The 21,516-nt window shown below is 36.4% G+C and overlaps 1 protein-coding gene across 1 annotated transcript in view; it reads right to left on the bottom strand.

Moving 5' to 3' along the window:
* Positions 1-1,860: 1,860 nt before the first annotated feature.
* Positions 1,861-21,516, bottom strand: part of LOC126281252 (protein king tubby) — a 47,054-nt gene continuing 27,398 nt past the window's right edge. The window contains exons 6-9 of the mRNA XM_049980044.1: positions 19,061-19,291; positions 10,264-10,381; positions 10,023-10,175; positions 1,861-8,904 (exon numbers count right to left, since the gene is read on the bottom strand). Coding sequence (XP_049836001.1) covers positions 8,771-8,904; positions 10,023-10,175; positions 10,264-10,381; positions 19,061-19,291 — 636 coding nt within the window. The 3' untranslated portion in view covers positions 1,861-8,770. The remainder of the gene's footprint in view (positions 8,905-10,022; positions 10,176-10,263; positions 10,382-19,060; positions 19,292-21,516) is intronic.

Genomic DNA, 21,516 nt, shown 5'->3' with positions numbered 1-21,516 from the left:
TCATTCTATCAAATCTTGAGTGACATCCACAAATTCAAATTTTTAAAATTTCAAATTATTTCAAGCATTCACTCAATTATTTTTCAGGTCTAATGTCTTTCTTTTAATTTTTTTGTCAGTTTTCAGGAGGGTGAAATGAGATTTCTGCAAGGTTTGGGCAACAGAGAGCTGCCTCTTTTTAAATGAGGTGAAAATAGTAATTGCCCCGAGGAAAACGTGCATTGTGAGCAGAACTTCCAGTTACATACGGGTCACTCTTTTTAAATGCCAGTAGGTGAAGGGATTGTTTGTAGTAACCTGTAGGCACTTTCTGAACCCTGTGATGTTAATATGAATACAACAAAACTAAATAATAAAGAAGTCATCACTAAAACTTATTTTGTTGACTTCTGAACATGAGATTCTTCTTTCTAAGGAAGTTCTCTCAATACTCGGTGTTTTTAGTTCAGGACTGTGACATAAAATGTGGATTTTCAGCAATGGTAATGGTTTCTTACTCAATCATCCTGGACACACTGTTCCCAAAAACTGCAGGCATTATTTGATCTTTTTCTTTGAAACGCACAGTCTTGAATCCAGCAAGTACAAATCAGTGACATGTTTAGTTGGATCTTAATACACCAGTGAGTAATTATCACTGTTGTAACAGGCTTTTATGTGGGATTCTTGTTGGTCACGAGCCTTAAACATGACTGGACTATGGTGTGGACTCCCTCCTACCACTGTAGCTCTATCTCCGATCTTTAAAGACTATATATCAATGCAAAGTGACTGCATTAGCCTATTCATGTGTTCCTTACCCAGTTTTCTTTAGTAGAATGGAAAAATGTCTTGCATATCATAGCTCTCAATTTTCTACCATAAAAAAACTTTACATTTCAAGCTTTTAGCATGTCTATAGTATGTTCATCAAAATGAATGTGTTCATAAAAGTGTAGTGCCAAGTTGCAGTTCAGTACTGGAACTTTTGATAAAATAGTGGCAGCCTTTAATGAGCAACTCTTGTATGAAGTATTTAATTGCAGCATAGTTTTCACCAGCTTTCAAATCACGGTCTTGACTGCTTATCCTTTGGTCTGAGAGTAGATTGCTGGTATTTTGCTATTTTGTAGTGTCCCACCTTTTAATCTGAGGTTCCCTGATGTTACTTGTACCCTCCCAAGATAAGAATCTGTAGAATCTAAATAATCCTCATTCACATACATGTGTATATGAATATATTTCACACTTAATGTGGTACCAAACATTATGTGGCAAACCACACACCATCTGTTGTAGGGTAAGGTACAAGCAATACTTAGAAATGTACGAAAAACAACAACTGACATTTCACAAAATGATTACGAATATCTTCATGGTTTCTGTGTACTGCAACAAATTTTTGACTGATTTATAAAACAAGAGCAATGATAAAAAATGGAAAATCACCAATGGAGGAGAAAACTAGGGATTTTCCCCTTTTCATTATTTCCTCATGCATTATCTCTGTAATTACAATTCCCTTGTCTTGTAGTTGTCATGTTCTGCAGCTTGCAAATACTGTAAATGTCATTTTTATATGTACATACATTGAAATGACCTGCCTAATAATGAATATTTTTATTTATTTATCGCCAGACTGGCTTAGTTGGCATGTGCTAAGAAAACAGTATGTATAAGATGCTGATGATGATGGACATGTAGTCTTGATTCTAGCTTGACAATAAATATTCACTATTAGGCATCTTGTGTCAATATACATATAAAGACTGGCATATTTTCAGTAAGACTGCTTATCTGACAGCTAATATATTATTTGAGAATAACATTTGTTCAACAGATGCAGTGTCAAATGACACAAAAGGAGAAGAGAAAACAATATTAACTTTAGAATGGTGTCTTTTATTCAATGTTATACATGAATTTTTTTGTGTGCTCAAACAGGCACAACTCAATCTGTGCTTAAAACAATGCATTTTGAATACAGTGAAAGTCAATAAATTAATTAGCACCTTACAAGGTCAATATTAAAAGCAAGTAGCTAAATTTTTATAACAGTACAAGGTATCTCCATATAAAAAATATTCAGATTACACTCTGATGCACAAATCAGTGCCATGCTCAATGCAATTTTTAAAATCATGATGCAAAATATGCAAATTCACTGCATATATATGGTACCAACATCATCTCTCCATGGAAGTGTGTCAATAAAAAAATAGTGCATTTTTCAATTGTAATTAAATTACATAAACTATCAATAAATGCAGTTCATAACTGAAAAGTATATACATTGGTTACAACATTATCCAACATTTTTGCATATTTTCAAACAGGAATTATACTTTTATCACAGTTCATACTGCTGAACTAGTCCTCAAGCTACAGACAATCTTTAATGATTCAATATATGTAAATTTTTCCAAAACTTGTAATAATATAATATGAGAGAATAAGGAGAAAATGTGTGTCAGGCAGTCTCTGTTGGGTCAACATTTAAAATGACAGTCAACAGGAATTGGCTGAGTTATCTACTGATAAGATAACAGCAAATTTGGTTTGGGAAAAAGTAATTATTCAAGTTTACACAGCATGCTAGCAATGCACAAATTTCATCAAGGATATTTCATTCATTGACTTTTCCACTGCTTGCTACAGTATTTTCCGTGATATGACCCGAATATATCACAGGTTGTTTCAGAAGACACCAGAAAACAGTTTCTGGTGTCACATCTTATGAATGTGATTTTCCAAAACATACTATTCTTGTAGCTTGCAGATGAGCAAAAGTCAACAGTTTGCTCAACGATACTACTTTATTATTTAAATTATTATTTAAAGTAAAACATCTTCTTGACATCACACAGTATAAGAATTATGTTCATTAGAGGCATTTGATTATTACCTTATGAAAGTTACCCTGGAGAATAATGGTCTGCTAACACTTAAAGCCAATGAAAATGTTGATCTACAAAATTAACACATTTACAGATATTATCAGATAAAACAAAGTTACCATGTGACATAAATAATGGGGGGGACTATGGCACAGTGATCACAGTTGCTAAATAGGATGAGAGAGCAAGGGTTCCAGCAAATTCACTTAAATGATTATATGTATATAAAAGAGTTTAAAAAAGATAAGGGAATGTACCAACAGTTACTTATTTGCATTCTTTTCTGGTGCAATAAATATTGATGAGGCTCTCGAGCAACATACCAGATTACATCAATATGATTTCTTAAATTCCAGCAAGTCATACTTTTGTTCTCTATTCTTGAAACCTACAGCAGTTTTAAAAATTGAGTATTTCAGCTCTAATGTAATACTCCTATTTTATGTAACATAAAATGTACACAATGTGTACCCAGGCCTCACTATTTCTATGCTTTTCACACTTTATTGATATATGTTTTACACACAAATAAAATAAAATAGCAATACATTAATGTGGCAGTATTTCTGGATAATAGGGAGGAATGAGGTGAATTGTGATCATGAGAATAGTTTTGTCTTACTGTAATAGTAATGATTAAATACGGAAGTCATTACAAATGACAAGCAACTTCACTATTTGATAGTAATGCAAAATAATGACAGCATCTGGACAGGAAATTGAAAACAGATATTTCAAGTTTTTGCAATGATAACAATAGCACATCACAGAAAGCCTGACAGGTTGTCCTTTTGATGACATATTACAATTTTGTTTATTCTCAATGTTCATAATTCACATAACCAAAAGTATCAAGGTGCCAGATATGGCTATAGACATTTAATCCAAGAGGAACAACCCTACAATTTCCTAGCTAACCCAATTTTAATAGCAAAGCATAAGTGCATTGCTAATGCAAATAAAATGAGTGTAGGTTGGATTAATCTACAGTTAAATGTTTTTGGAAATATATTGTTGAGACTTTTTGTCGATCACGTAGAAAACACCAATTTGTACATTAACAAAAGAAATACAAATTAAACTGCAAGTGTACTGTGAAAGCTATTCTAACAAAATAATAAATTGAAATATGAATTCCGGCACATTACTCCTCACTTGAACATGACAGAGAATTAGAATCTCAAATTAAAAGAGAGCTCGAACCACTTTGAGTATTATTTTCTAATTTTTAAGTTATGATATTGTCAATGGCTGCACAGGGAAAATTCTGTGCATTAGGCAACAAGCTTATTTCTTACTGAGATCCAGACTCCTCAACTTCACCAACAGCTCCCAGCTGTGCATATAGTTTAATGGCGGGTATGGCACATTTAGATATAGTAATGACTCACTCCACTGTGCATGTGCATGTGCGTGTGTGTCCATGTACACATTCTGGGAAATGTGAATAGCCAGGATGCTTAATTTTACAAACAGAAGACACTTTTCATTAGCAGGTGTCCTTCATTTGTAAAGATATAGGAAAGGATTGGAAAAAAGAGACATCTTTTGAATTAAACAGCAAAGCTGCACGAAATGAAAGAGGAAAACAGTGATGAAATAAAAGCAACTTACAAGTTGTGAAAACAAAAATTTAGACACAACACAGTGTGCAATCAACAACTAAAAAATGATAACTGTGCACACACTATAAGTGTAAAGCACCTATTCCACTGTAAAAGAATCTGCCAATCAACTTTTACAAAAGATATTTCACAAAATACTTTACAATACATTGGGGTACTTTCATCATATCTTTTATAAAGTTAGGGAGAGACCCTAGCTTTTATAAATGCTTTGTCAAATAATTCTGACACTGTGATGTGAGCCTAAGAAAGGAGAATTTAAATTTATAAATAAATGTGGAAGAGTGACAATAACAAGAACATGGGAGATGGAGAAGTGAGAAAACAAAAAAGATAGAATGAGGAGTAGTTTAAACTCAAAGTAGGTGGGTACCACATCAGATGCAGTAGATCTAATGAATAAGATGGAAATAACGTTTTAAACACTTTCTAATTCAACACTGACTAAACAGTCTTTAATACACAAATGCCACTGTGAAAAGAAAAAAAGAACCACACACAATATTTACCAAACAGAGGGATAAAAAAGGCTGAACTACAGTTTTGAGTCTTAATTGTTCCACATTTTTGCCAGGTACAGAAGAAAAATAATGAAGAGTAAAGTGACAAAAATGAAGAACTATAGGATAAGAAGAAACCAGACAATACTATTTACAATATCTTGTCAATATGTGGAGTACAGGAATTAAACTGAAGACAGTTTAAAATCAGAGTGGTGAAAAGTGCGATGCAGGAGAGACGAAGATAAGAGGTAAAGAAGGATAACACATGAACCTACTAGGAGTAACTACGTAGGACACACAAATATGAAGTCAGAGAAAATCAACAAAAGATATGGCGGTAAGAAAATAAAGAAAGCTAGAAAAGAAGGAGGGGGTGGGAGAGACAGAAACCAAATGTTCTGTGCATTATCATATCACACTAGTGTTTATGGAGGGTTACTCTTTTTCTTGCCACACCAGACCGTGGCACGCACACACACACACACACACACACACACACACACACAAAATTTCCAACAGAGGAGTGGAGGGGAAAGCGAAAAGATGCTGGAGAAAAGCAGGCAACTAATATGTCAATTATCTCAAATTGTTTAAATGTACATATATATGAAGTAGCTTTTGTTTTTGATGTTATATATTTTGGCTCATGATAAGGGGTGTTATTGTCAGTTCAAAGTATTAAATGAAAGATCTGTCCAAGGGGGGGGGGGGGGTTACTTTCCAGTATTATTTAGACTTACAGCTGACTGAAAGAGTACATTTTCAAGAATCAGCCTAACGTTTGTGACCAGCACTTTCATGTCATGAACTACAAACTCACCGGTCAAGAGGCAAGAGTTGTGGAGTAAAGACTTGTTTATGATGCATGCACTGGTAAATCCAAATATTTCTGTAGCATTATTTGATGGAGTATTCAACAAAATCAACATCAAGCATATGCTGAAATACTGATGTGATGATGATTGGTTTATGAGGTGCTCAATTGCGCGGTCATCAGCGCCCGTACAAAGACCCAATTTTCACACAGTCCCAGTCCAGCCACTGTGAAAGATGATGATGATGATGATGATGATGATGATGAAATGATGAAAGCACAAACATCCAGTCCTTGGGTAGAGAAAATCCGCAACCTGACCACGAATCAAACCCGGGACCCCGTGATCCAAAGGCAGTATTGCTAGTATATTGAAATATTACACCATACTATATCTACAACTCATCTTAAGGAATATGATACACCTCTGAAGGGCTGGTGATGAATGGAAAGCCAGTGAATAAAGAAAATGGAAGGCCAATGAACAGTGATTGAATGGCATATACAAAAATACAGACAATGTTACAGTAAAGAACAAGAAAACTAGTTATTACAAATTAATTTAGTATTCAGAGACAAAGAATTGTTGGAAATTTGTAATTTGCTTGTACCTTTTAATGTTTTATGACACAGGTTTTACAACTAGCCAATACAGCATAAGAAGTTCACATAATGTGGAAAAAAGGGAAACAAAAAAATGAGTGATACATCTATAAAGAGTGTTATTGTAATAGTAATTAAAGTAGATTCAGTCTTTGATGATATTCTGTACAGAGATCACAAAGTGTTACAGTTAGCCCAGATCAACAAAGAGGAGAGATCAAATTACCTGGTTGTGAAGGATATAATTTACAGATGGAGTGTGGAATTTAGCCTGAAGCCAACAAAAAATAGCAACATTGATGATTTCCATGGCAGTTTTGATAATTATGGTGACACCGCTTACAATTATAGTCAGCAGTACATAAAAATAAAGGCATATAAAAAAGACATTAACCCTGTCATAATTTTGTAGCTACCTAAAAACTTAGGTATATGGACGAATCATTTGCATGTTTCTCATCACTAAAATACAAGTGTTTTCTTTATCTGGTTGTGTTTTTCAGTGTAACAAGTTGATGGTCATAGTATTTATAAGTGCAAAACAAATGGGGACTACTATGAGTATCAAGTGTAAATTTTTCCAACGCCCATTCCCACACCTTGAAAGGATATTCCTCAGAATCTATCAGAGAAAGAAACAATCATGAATACATACGGCCTTTGTGGTACCAAGCACTTTTTCACAAAGTCAATGTTTCATATTTTTTCACTACATACACAAATTTTCGGTACTGTACAAATAATAAAACTTTAGAAGCATTAATTGTATTAACTGGCAACAAACTATGGCAATATGGACATGATGTACAGCCTTGAAGACACTAATCAAATAACAGGAATTCACTTATCCATGCCAGTATCTCAGAAAACTTCACACACACTGGCTTTACAGACATTGTTTTACAAATGAAGTAAATTACAGTTCTTTTTTCACAATTAAATATGGTGAGCCATGGATAAATTACTGCACCTTATAAGTTATTACATTTAAGAACAATTCCCCATGCCTGTAAATAAAATTTAACACAACAACTAGAATGGTTATGGTTTATGAAGTATTACAACAAAGATAGGTATCCTGGATAAAATTCTATTATGAGGACAGTATTATCAGAGGTTTCACTTGTCAGGGAAAAGAATAAACAAATGAGGGCTTGCAGAATATGTGTAGATATATGTTTGATAATAAAGTTAATTTACAGCTAAAGACACAGCATACATTACGTCTTCTGACCAGAATAATAGAAAAATAAACAGAATGAGTCGCATCACACTTATGGGCATAAACTCCCAAGTGCCAAATGCAGAAAAATAATAAAAAAAGGTGGTACTGTATATAAATGCAAGAGTGATGTATAAATGTTGTAACAGAGAGATTACACCACTTGAAATGTAAAAAAATAACAACAATGAACAATTGTGTCATATATACACTGATAGATCACTAAAAACCTACTTACGAAAGTACACATGAAATATGACAATATGTACAGTGAGCAATACAAGTGCATATTATAAACAACAAGATTTGAATTCTTTAAAACACAGATGCTTAAGACAGATTCATATATCATGGGGGCCATTTAAATTCCATTAGTTATGAAATATAGTGCTTCAGCACATTATTAAATCAGTAGGCTTACGTCTAGCACACACAACAGATAATCACATAGCAACAAGTATACTCTCGAGAGATTCACAAGGTGACAACATGACAAAAGTGTCATTAAAATAGTGCGTATTGCTTTGAGAAAGTATTAACAATGCAATTTAAAATTAAAATCAGACGTGACAAAGATTCGTTATATTTAGGCCTGTCATGCAATGGCATTATTTTCTTATGAGAGGTAAAATATTGAAAGACTTTTCTGACATGTGCAACTTTATACTTAACTTTGCTGCAGACTGACAAGCAACTGCATGCCAAATTATACACAAATATTATGAACTGTGACATAAATCAAGTCTTCATATGTCATTAAAATACCATTAAAAAAATATAAATTGTATCATGTTTTGCTTAGGACTAGAAACCGTCATCTTAAAGGTCACATACGTATGAAATATAAATACTGTTATCTCCACACAGCACACATACATTAAAAAAGACAAACTAGCAGTTCTACTCAAAGTGTACAATGATTGTGCGTGCTCCAGCCACACACGTGGCACATACAACAGTGTCTATCTTGTGATGACTGGTACTGCAAATTGTAAAAATGCAATCACGTGGATTTAAGAAGTAACATTCTTTCCTGCATACTGCTACAGCATATTCATCTTCATATCTTCGGGTTCCATTGTTTGATAATGTACGATTATCGTGTAACTTTGCATGCTTCTAAATTGTCACTCACACGCTAACTTGCTATCAAAACTGCTTAAAGCAATAGCAAACGCTTGTAGTGCACACATAGGATATCGGTAATCCATCGTGAAGACATCTTCGGAAATACGACCAAACTGCATTACTATGTAATCAACTGAAAATATAAATGAAACATTACTGGCAATGGCAGCAATAATAATGTATACATTTGGCGAGAAGGCTAATAAAGAATAAAATTTAAATTATTCTAACATATCAGGTCTGCCACAATGAAAATAAAGGGCTTTTTCTTAAATTTAATTATATTTTATGCCTCAGCTTGTAATGGGACACCTTCCTCTAACATCACATATTTTAAATATTTTTACAGAAATAGCTGATACCAGGAATATTTTCGTATCTTGTAAAGGTTAAAATTATCTCAGCTGTTTCACTATTAGAATTTCATATAATTTTGTGTACGATGTATTATATTTCAGACTAAGATGTATAAAATGCAATTAATCTGTTTTAATCAATGTTCTAGCTCTATTTGTACAGTTAAAATTACTTTTCTTTTAGAAATATTTGAAATTATGAAATATTTGGCCTACTTAAAATTCCTATTATTAATTGCACAATCTGATGATATTTATCAAATTTATTTCTGGACTCATTTATAAAATTGTGATATAATTTGGTGAAAATTCTTCTTTTGTCAAGAAAGTTTGTAAACTCTTTTGATCTGTAAACTCTTTGGAACATTGTGAGTACCGCAGAATGTTGGGAGTAGTGGGCATGCCTCTGATGGAAATGGATGTGTCTTTAATTTTGACAATAATAATATAATTTTTGGTTTTATGAAAATGGAGATAGTCAAGTCAGTGTGATATAGAAGAATGAGATAAAATAAGAAAGTCATAGAAACAGAAAGTACTTCATCAATTATTATGTCAACTGGAACCCACAAAGTCAAAATTGCAGCCTAAAGAATCTTCACCTACATGTACTGCAGCCAACAACAAGAAAATGAAGATAAGTATATTTTTTTGTGTATCTTACATCTCTCGAAGCTTTTGAAACCAACAAAGAGACTGAAAATTTACTAGTGATTTGTGGAAGGGTAAAATTACAAGCTGAAAAGCCAAATACTTACTTCTAAACAGAAAATATATTTCAAAATCTGCAACTATATGTAAAAACAAAATTTTATTTCAAATCAACTTAAAACATTTCTTTAAAAAATACGAACAAGACAAGCAGGGAAAATGTATTGTTATATAATATACATACCATCACTGTCATGAACAATCTGGAAATTTTTTACTGATGCCTGAGTGACTCTCCCATGGAAATTCAGCACATATGACTGTGTGTCATCATTCCATACTGGTGTTTTATTATGAAGCTCTATGAGATTATCCATATTTTTATTTCGCCAGCACTCTAAATTCAAAGACCAGTATTGAGTTATGAGTTATTTTGATCTTTCCTCAGATTCAAGCTGTACAAGAACGTATAAAAATTATCTTACCCAGCAAACCTTCATGTTCATCTTGAGGGCAGATTTGTACCCTCTTGTGCTCCTGAGTCATCCCTGGCAAAATAACTGTCATTTTCCTTGGACCTTTGAAGCCAAGAACATTTGTATCCTAATAAAGAGTAAAAAGAAATGAATGCAATTCAGAAAACATGTAAATTATCTCAAATGAGAAAGGTGGAGTAATATACAAGTGGTATTCACACAGTTAATAAATTGCCGATTTGAATAAGGCATAACGAGCTCTTATTGGCTGATTTTATCCCACAACCAATTTTTCTGATGTACTGTAGTATGGGCTGGTAATAATGATTTTAAATGATGGAAGTTGCTAGTTGCTAGGTCAGACTTGAAGGGAGGATGGTTCTGTTTTGGGTGTACTGAGGAAGCACATTACTGCCCAGACCACCCAGTGATTTTCAACTACATCTCCACAGATAATTGAACAAGCATTTAGCTGGACACCTCCGCTGAATATGGACATTCAGAATGTAGACAGTGTATGGATAATGAGACAGAATTTCCTTATGCAAAATGTGATGCCGGTGCAACAAATGTGTCAACCAGTATCAAACTACATTGAAAAGCAATAAACACCATTACTGGCATAACTGTCTGTGGAAAATGAACTGTTCATAAGAACACCTGTAGCCTTACTTTCTTTATAGTTCCTACACACTTGATAACACATATTCACACTGTCAAACTGCCAAAAAAGCATAACAAAAACCTATATTGCTTGTGTAACAAAAACAATTTTTTCAGTGGCCTGGAAATACATTGGGGATTTAACCATAATAATAATAATAATAATAATAATAATAATAAAACAAAATGTAAAATTTCAATCTCTTTGCTATCAAAGGGAATGATATACTCGTCAATGAGAAATATAGCTGTTCCATTGTTTCTGTACCCAGACTATGAAAAATATGTACCTACCACTGCAGTATAGAATTACCTTAATCAGATGGAAAATCTAAAAATGATACTGTTCAAGTACAAAATGTTGAGAATAATCACAAAAAGTGTTTGAGTTATCCTTTTGATTGCACTTCTCTCTTGCTTCAACAAAATATTTTTCAACCCTGTAAGAAATTTAACACCACCTGCTCTAACACTCAGACACAGTGATCAATGACTTCTTTTTCTTTAACAATATAAAGTAGAATGGATTGCACAAAATAGGAATGGTATTAAGCAGGAAACAGGCATACTTAAATGTAATTTTACAGGTGCCTGTCTGCAACCCAACACCACCTCTTTGGAGTGATTAACAATCTACTCTATTTCATAGTATTGTTGTTCCATCCTGCATTTTTCAGTGACTAAATGAATCATTGCACAGGAAGTGTTTCTCCAGTGATAAGATAATTGAAGTGGAGCCAGATATTAGACTTTGACATTAACACCACAAATAAGAATATTATGAATACTGTTATATAAAAACAAAATGACCATTTGAAAATGGATTTATGAACAGGACAAGATTAGTATCCATATGAAGTAACATCAGTAAATGGTGAAACTGCTGTGAATCAGTAAATGGTGAAACTGCTGTGAATCAGAAACACACAGTATCAGATTATTGCAATGTCAATATAGTTTCCTCTTCACTGTCTCATTTACTGGCCAGTAGTACAAGCACCCAAAGCTTAATAATATTGGTTCTAGAAGTGTCAGGGTATGATGCCCACTCCTACAAATGATCACTCACTAAAATACAACAATACAGGAATCTATGGAGTTATATGATGAAAAAGATTTTGCTGAATAATTGCAGCAAAGATACCGTAGAGGACACTGTAACATATTGATGAAGGTGGACTACCATAACATATCTGTGCCAATACAAGAACATGAAAAAGTGTAGCTGCAATAGCCTCAGTTATCTATAACATTTACATATTACTACTACTTCTACCACCACCACCGCCACCACCATTTCTTCCTAACCTTTATCCTGCATCTTGTTTGTGAATCGTGTAACTGTGGTATTCACCTAGCCAAATATGACAAACTGCCTAAAAAACCTATCCCGGCTGTCTGGCACAACAAGGTGGATTTGAATTACGAAAGCATGTGCTAATCTCTGGGCAGATAATTTTTGACATACATATCAATGTTAATCTAAAAAATGAAATGTAAGTTGGAGTGGAACATAAAATTTATTAATTGCACATTTAGCAAAATTCCCTTTCTTCCAAACAACAGTAACTTTCTTAATATAAGGGGGCCTCAAATGAAGATAAGACAGATGGAAAAAAGTAAATAAACTGTTTATTATTCCAAGAATAACTGCCGTGACTGTTAATACGAGGTGGTTGTAATTGAAGTTCAGCTACTCACAGAGATCCAGTGTGGGCTGTAATTATCATAGGGCAGCGAAACTTGGTAGATGATATAATGTATTAATGTGGAACCCATTTACACTGGAAAACAAATCAATTCCAATTTTAGTCATCAGGTGCATATCTATTGCTGTGAATGCAAGGAAGAAGTATACAAATGCTTCCATACATCATGGAATAGTAAGAGGATGTGGACAGACAAGGTCAATCAACTGAGAAGGCTGTAAGTTGATTTTATTGTTAACTGCCTCCTACACAATTTGTTCAATATGAGCACTGGAGATGTCGACCACATGCTGTATCCCGTAAGACAATGTGATCAGTAGTTGCTCGTAGCAGTTACAGGGGAATCCGAGCAACATGTTCATATGTACTGGGATTCAGTTCAGGTAGTGACTGAACGGGTCCACAGTAAACATGTTCTATTAGATATGAGAACGAAGTCTTTCACGACGCACTGTTGAATAAAATATTCTCGGACTTCTTGCCGCGTCAAATCTTGGTAAAACCTCGAGCTTTCGACGATATTCACCACCATCGTCATCGTCAGGAAACTGACTGGCTAAACAGCAGCTGTGGTGGACCTTATGTAGCCCCAGGACGGCTTGTGATTGGACGGCTCCTGATTAGACGGCGAATACGTCACAGTGTCGCACATGTTGTCGACACCTGCACTGGTGGCGCCATCGCTCCCGGAGTATCGAAGACCCGCGGCGAATCTCTCTGACACTTCTCCATATTGAGCGCTCGCTTCCATGCACCACTAAGATTGTAACCATTGTCACGATTAAAATTGTTATCTCACATTCTAATTTCTATCGCCTCTTTAATTACTGAGCCCGGTATGTGGAGGCCTGAGACAGAACTTTTGTTTCACCAAACAAAAGTTTATGTTTCCTAGTGAAGCTATGCTCCGCAATTGCCGATTTTTCCAGCTCCCTATTTTTAATGTGACGTTGATGTTCTGTACAGCGATCGGAAATGGTCCGGACTGACTGACTGATGTAACTACTTCCGCTTTCACAAGGAATTTTATAAATACCAGGAATCCTGAGACCCGTCCTTCACAGGACGCAACATCCCCTTGATTTTCTTTGGAGGTCGAAAGATCGGTCTTAAACCTCGTCTACGAAGGATCCTGCCTATTTTACTGGAAATAGAACCGAAGAAAGGAAGAAACATGCTAGGTTGTTCATCATGCAAATAATCATTATTTTCACGTTTCTTTCTCTTGCAGAACGCTGACTTTACATCCCGTGAACCACAGCCGTTCCTACGAAACACGTATTTAAGGTGATTAATTTCAGAATTTAAATGGTCTTTGTCAGACACAGTTCTTGCTCTATATATCAATGTAGTTAGAACGGCTTTCTTCTGAGCTGGATGATGGAAACTCTTAGCGTCGAGATATAGATCTGTGTGCGTTGGTTTGCGGTGCACAGAGTGGCCAAGCTGCCCATGTGCTTTTCTTTGCACCAGTACATCTAGAAATGGCAGGTTTCCCTCTCTCTCTATCTCGGCAGTGAACTGAATATTCGGGTGCACACTATTCATATGTTCCAGAAAATTCTCGAGGGCTCCTGCGCCATGTGGTCAAACCAAAAATGTATCATCCACATAACGATAAAAAATAGATGGACGGAGTGGAGCCGAATTTAGTGCACGTTCCTCAAATTGTTCCATGAAATAGTTAGCCAATACAGGGGATAACGGAGAACCCATGGCCATTCCATCCCTCATTTCATAAAATTTCCCGCCATACAGAAAGTAGGTGGTCGTCATGACATGTCGAAACAACTGTACAGTTTCCGGAGGAAAGTGTTCTGTCAGAAATTGCAATGTGTCCTCAATAGGAACCTTGGTAAAAAACGAGACCACATCTAGGCCAACTAAAATATCATTTGGACCAACTCTAATCTGTTTGATTTTCTCAATAAACGTTTGAGAGTTTTTGATGTGGTGTTCACAATGGCCAACTATGGGAGTCATTAAATTAGCCAAGAATTTCGCTAGCCTGTATGTAGAAGATCCAATGGCACTAATTATGGGTCTTAAAGGGACATTATCTTTATGGATCTTAGGTAATGCGTAAAGCCTTGGAGGCCTAGGGGCTCGAACTTTAAGATTTTTTATGACATCTTCTGGACGACCAGAATTTTTCCAGAGCTCCGTTGTTTTTCTGCTAAATGATAGAGTTGGGTCCCGTTTCAAACATTTATAAGTGCTATCCTCCAATAAAGATGCTATTTTGCTATGATAATCTTTAGCATCAAGAACCACTGTGGCCTTACCCTTATCTGCTGGCAGAACAACAAGATCTTCATCCCTCTGTAACGCACGGAGACCCTCTCTTTCTTCTCTACTAATATTAGATTTGGGAGGCTTGGCTGAGGCTAAAATGCGACTGCTGGTAAGTCTTACCTCATCGGCGTCGTCCTGTGAAAGATGTCGAACAGCCTGTTCCACTCCACTAATAAAATCCACGATAGGAACAGTGCGTGGTGTAGGAGCAAAATTCAGTCATGTTAGCATATTGGAAGAGATGTCATCATGGTACCAGTTCAGACAATATTTTTTTGAGTGGATTGTGAATTATGTGGACATTTTGCAGAAATGGTTGACTCCCAAGCAGGTGTGTCTGTGTGTAAAGTATGCCAGCCACAAATAAAATTGTTTTGCCCTGTTCCATTGTTGCTTCACAGTTAAGACACCATATGTATTCTTTCCTTGTTGCTTCAGCTAACACAGTAATAAATTGTCTTGTCATACGTCCAAGTGAGCACCAGTAGTATAAAATAAAAAGCGAGCTAGGTGAGAAAAAATTTACGTTGCATTCAAGGAAATGATCCAGATTATGGGCTAGCAACACACTCCCCCTAATTATCTATGAGACAATTAACAGCTGAATAAGTGGATGGCTACGATCTGATGCAACTGCACTATTTAATGCTTTGTGTGGGTCATTACAGTGGGGTATCAAATGTTTGTGTCAACAGAGTGATGTTATGAAAGTTGATTTCATTATTGTTAAATTAAACAGTGTTTTCCTCGTACTACGTAAGTGTATTTTATTGTAGTTTAGTTATATAAGATTAAACAGTGATTTTTACTCTAAATGTTTATCTTGATAACATAAAGACAGCTATTATTTACATGCATACAAAGTATGTCACATATGCATTCGTGTTACAAAAAATGGTACACTTGCTCAAGGTTTAATACCTACACTCGAAGACAAGAAAGTCGTGGATCATGCGTTGTTACAGCAGGGTGAAACTTTAGCACACTTTTTTTATTCAGCTGCATGAGTTCCTTGATGAAGAATTTCAAAGTCGCTGGGTTGGGTGTGGTTCAGCACATATAGACCCACTGAAATGGCCACCATGTAGCCTGGGCCTTACCAAGCCTGACAACTCATTATGGGAAATAGCCAAATCTCATGCATTTCAATACTGATGTAAGACTAATGACAGACTACACAAAAGAGGAAGGCTTTCGAAGCATAACTCCCAAGATGTTCTGTAAGTTTTCTAGGAGGACATAAAGAAACAAAGATCTGTTTGTTAATGCATGATTGTGCACACAATCCACTAGATACATATTTTTTATATGTGAGTACAATAATATAAAACATTTTATACGGGTACCCTTCCTTTTTCACGTGCTTCATGTAGTTTGAATTGATTGCTTATTTTTCTTTGATCCGATAAGTTCCATTCTCTTTGTTATAGGTGTTTACGTCACTCTAAGGTGAAAATGCATTACTGTACTGTGTCATGCATTGTTTGTCGCATTCTGATAGTGCGTGTTGACGGCCTGTTGCAGCTCACGCCAGGGCTTGCTTTTGAGCACGCTACCGCTGCTTACAATTTAAAAAAAAAATAGAGGAATCATCCCATTAGCTAAACAATGGCAAAAGCCTGTTATTTGTTGTTACTTACACTGCTGCTTTCTTTGATAATGATCAACAAGAACCAAATAATAGACTGCGTATGATAGAACATATAGAACATGTTCTGAACTAGAGTTTAGCGAAAAATTTTCTCCGTTTGAAAATCTTTGCAGACGCCTCTTTAGTACATTACATTCTGCACAGAAATTAGAGTAATCTTGGATTTAAAAATCTAGTCAACTGCCGTGCTTCATTTCTGACTGTATCACTATTAGGCATAAGAATAATATGAATATAAACATGACATGATATGTATATTCTTCCGCGTTTGCTGTTGTCTCACTCTAGTTTCGTAGTTTATTAGGCAGACAGGATTGAAATGAGATAGCAACAAACATGAAAGAATACATGGCAAAACGTTTATATTCGTATTATTCTTATGTTGAAGAGAATACTGCATGTGATTCACAATTCATAAAAGTTCCTATTAGCAACCATCTCTTCTCACAGCTGGGGCAAAATTCAGAACGTAGAGTTGGCCATATTGACAAACATTCCAAACAGTCTTGCCAGTCAGATTTTCGTAGTACATTGAAATGCTGCTACATTCGAAGATGAACAATACGGAATTTGTATTTACTTCGCTGGATAATGTATAAAAATGCAGTGGTCAAAATTCGGGGCAGAGAAAAAAGCTGTCTTCCACATTTTTTTTTAGTCTATTTACTTACGCAGAGGTTTTTGCGCGAGTATTTATCTTTGTAAATGCAAAGAATGCCTGTGTAGCACTACATATATTCGGCGGCAGAAGTTAGTTGTGGCGGCACCTACCAACATTTTTCAGAACTTCCGCTTACTTTGCACTCGATTCTAAGCCGCAGGCTTGGATTCGAGTAAATACGGTAATGTAATCATGCTGTTGTGCTCAGATGTGGCGACAGTTTATAGAGATCAAAACTGTGTCCTGAAGGCCAGGACAGGGCCGACCACATGTGACATCAGAAAGAGAGGACAATTATTTGGCTGTAAGGGCACAAAGGTACCGCCTCAGTACTGCATGAAACTGGTCTCTGACCTTGCAGCATCCACTGCACATGTTGTAATGGGGCAAACGTCATACGGAAAGCTTTGGAAGAGTGGCCTTTATTGTCAAGAGACCTGCTGTATGTGTATCACTGACACAGCTTCACATAAGGGAACAACTTGAGTGGAGTCATCAACATGCCATCAGGATGGTCCAACAGTGAGCCAATGTCCTTTTCACAGCTGAGTCCTGGTTAGTTCTGGGGAGTGATTCTCGATGGATTCGCATCTGGAGGGAATGTGGGACATGATTTTGGGACTCGAGGAGGATCTCTAATGGTGTGGCCAGGGATTATGTTGATCACTCGAACATATTTTCATGAAACTGTTTAGGAGAATTGGCAAGGTTTAACTGCTGTCAGGTATAGCGACGAGATTTTGGTATCTCATGTGCGATTGTTGGGAGGTGCTGTGGACCCAGACTTCCTAGTGATGATGATAATGCTCTATCCAATACAGCACAGATCGTTGATGTTTTCTTGGAAACAGAAGATATTGCACTCATGGTGTGGCCTGCTTGTACTCCCGATTTCAATACCATAGAGCATGTCTGGGGTGCACTAGGGAGGCGGGTTGCATTATGTCAGCATACAACAACCATTCTCCAAGACTTGCAAGCAGCTCTGCAGGAAGAATGGGTGTTATTGCCTCAACATGAGATTGATGACATCATTCACAGCATGTCCTGTACTGCTGCCAGAGGTGGTCACACCCCATACTGAGCAAATTAATCAGCTGTCGGAAAGTGTGTGCAAATCCATTAAGTAGGAAAAAGTGAAGAATATTTTTGTCAACTATTATGCATGTTGCAGTTGTTTATGTTCTGTACTCTCTACATTGTTTCTACTTAACTGCCACCCATTTATGACGTTTTGTGGAAAAATAAACCCAATCTTCTGTGTGTTGCTTTATTTTTGGACATTGGTGTACTTTCCTTAGTGTCACATGCCTGCAATGCCATCAAGTGGAATTCAATCTCTTGATGCACAGTGACGATTTTTTGGCTCTTCAGTGTAAAATTCATGGTAAAGTTGGAGAAAGGGAACGTAAGGATAAATGGGAAGAATGTAAGAAAACAACATTCAAAGATAGGAAGGAAGGAAGACACAGATTTAACACCGTATTGGTGACAAGATCATAACAGATGGAGCTCAAGCTCAGATTGTAGGAAGAATGAAGAACGAACTCTACATGTTCTTTTCTAAGGAACCATCCAGGCATTTGCCGTAAGTGATTTATGAATATCATGAAAACCTAAATCTGGATGCTGTGTTGGGTTGCCTTTCTCCCAAATGCAAAAAGACTATAGGGCACTCTACGCACTCATCAGTAACTCAAAATAAATGAAATAAGCAGGAGAGAAGTAGATACATAATTAAAGCCTTCCTCTCTTCTTCCAAAGCAATGCAAACTGATAACCCAAGTACAAAAATGAATTCAGTTAAGATTTTTAAATTAAACTCACATAGACTACAGCAGCCAATTCCTGTCGAGGTGAACGTTTCCAATCCTCTTTTGACTCAGCTTTTTTGGGAGAATAGCCATTGTCATAAACTGTGAAATGAGTTCCTAGCAGGTTGGATCTTAACTTCCCAACATAGGACTCTCCAGTTCTTGATAAATCAGTTGGATCTGTAGATATGAGGTAGTTACTTGTTGTGCTCTTCTTACGTTTTCTGCCAGCTAGCAAAAACACCTGTAATATTTGGTAGTAGATAAAAATATTATGGCTCCATACATTCAAATCTTTGCATTTCAAGTATTTCTGCAATATCATTTGTCTCGCAATACTAAAGATAAAAGTATGTGTTACATTTAAATTTACATGAGATAAGTAAAACGAGGATCATAATAGCAATTACAGTAAGTAAGCTGTGAAACACTGGGAACAATGAAGTTAAAACAACAACAAATAAAATAAATAATAGTGTGTGCGTGTGTGTGTGTGTGTGAGAGAGAGAGAGAGAGAGAGAGAGAGAGAGAGAGAGAGTTAGTTGTGTTTGTGTGAGAGTATGTGTGTGTCTGTTGGCTATTTTTGACGAAAGCTTTATTTGTGACAGTCTTTTTGTTGTGCCTATTTGCGACTCAGCATCTCCACTATGTGGTATGTAGCAACTTCCCTTCTCAGAATAATAATAACAATAATAATAAAAGATAAAGCTGAGAATGTAATTTGCCCTAACTGTCTCTCAAAAGCCAAATGCCTCGTCCACATCACGGGAGACGGCATGAAGTAGTGGAGAAGAACACTGGGGACTACGTGCCCCCTGCGTGCGTAGATGTGAAAATCCTGCAGGAACCCCAAAAAGTGATGGCCACCAACACTCTCATGAAGCTACGATACAACCAACAAGACGGTAGTGGATAACCCCCTGCTTACTACATTGGAATAAGTCTCAAAAAGAACAGTTACAACAAATGACGACCTGGCAGAAATCTGAATTATGATAGGGAATATCCAGTATTCGAACACTGACTGGGGCTGTGGAGTAAATGGTGGATACCAAGGAAAGATCAAAATTGTATTTGTTGGGTTGGCAGAAACAAGGTACAAAGGAGAGAAGTGAGAAAAGAAAAAGACTGTTGATTGTACTGGATTGGGAGTGACGATGCAGTGGAAAATGGACATGTTGGAAGAGAAAGACGAGGGTATGAAAGTGTGCTATGACCAGAGGATTGGGGCAGTCGAAATGATAAAGATTAAAGAGATTGGTTTGCTGGTCAGGAACTACTGGTTCAAGGACAAGGAATTCTCAGGTTTGCCTGACACAGTAATGACTTGAGTTGAAAGTCGGTAGTTTACTATATCCTCCATGACAGAAGAATAAATAGGGACATCATAAATATCAAGGTAATACCATCAGAGGCCTCAGATAGTGACCACCAATTGCTAATAATGAACCTGAAAGGGGCTAAAGATAAGAGAGGGCCAAGACAGGCATATAAGGGTATGAAAGCTGGAAGAAGAAGAAGAAGAGAGAAGGGCACGAAACTCTCCCACAATGGATGCACTACAAATTGTGCAAGAGGCATAGGGGAAGATTTAAGACTACATTTGTGGATAAGGCAAAAGTAGTATGTAGGAGGACTTAAGCAACAAAAAGAGAGGGGAGAAACCACCACAGTGGAATGAAGAAAGAAATATACAGTGCAGAAGAAGGACACAGCCTTTAGGATATGGTTCCAAAACAGAACAGTAAAGACAAGAGTACTAGACAAGAAAGAAAGATGTAGAAAGAATCATGACAGAAGAGAAGAAGGTGGATGGAACAGTATGCTAGAATGAGGGAGGATAGTGAAGGTTCAAAAAAGATCCTATATGGGATGGTTAAAATTAGAGGTGGAATATATGGTTGACTATGACTGGAAATCTTGAACCCAAATTAAGGCCTCGGAAAGAGGGAGAAACTGTGGAGATGAAGAGAAACTGCAAAACAGAAAATACGTTATCATGGAGGGAAGTGCAATATTCGTGGAAAAGATGCCAGGGGGAAGAAACCAGGTTGGGATGAACTGAATGTAAAGATGGTGACAGCAGCAGGAGATTATTTTTTTAATTTTGTGTGTGTGTGTGTGGGGGGGGGGGGGGGGGGGTTCAATGATTCTATTAACTTATGAAAACTGCGTGAAAAGAGAAGAGGACCCCAGGGAATAACAGTCCTGTCCTTCAAGAAATGTAATAGAAAAACCATTGGGGAACCACACTAACGAGACATTGTGCAAAGATCTTTGAGAAAGTTTGGGAAACACAAATTCAGATAAAAATTGAAGGAATGATTATGAGAGAAGGATGACATGAGTTCAGAGTAGGAAGGTCCACAGCAGATCTAGTTTTCCACTGTAAGACAGCTACAGGAACACACTAAAGTAGGACAGACCTACTCACGGCCTTCCTGAACACTTAAAAAGTATGTGTTAATG

The sequence above is a fragment of the Schistocerca gregaria genome, chromosome 7 (assembly GCF_023897955.1).
Source record: "Schistocerca gregaria isolate iqSchGreg1 chromosome 7, iqSchGreg1.2, whole genome shotgun sequence".
Lineage (NCBI taxonomy): Eukaryota > Metazoa > Arthropoda > Insecta > Orthoptera > Acrididae > Schistocerca > Schistocerca gregaria.
Note: the sequence above shows the minus strand (reverse complement) of the source record. Positions and strands in the feature narration are given on the sequence as shown.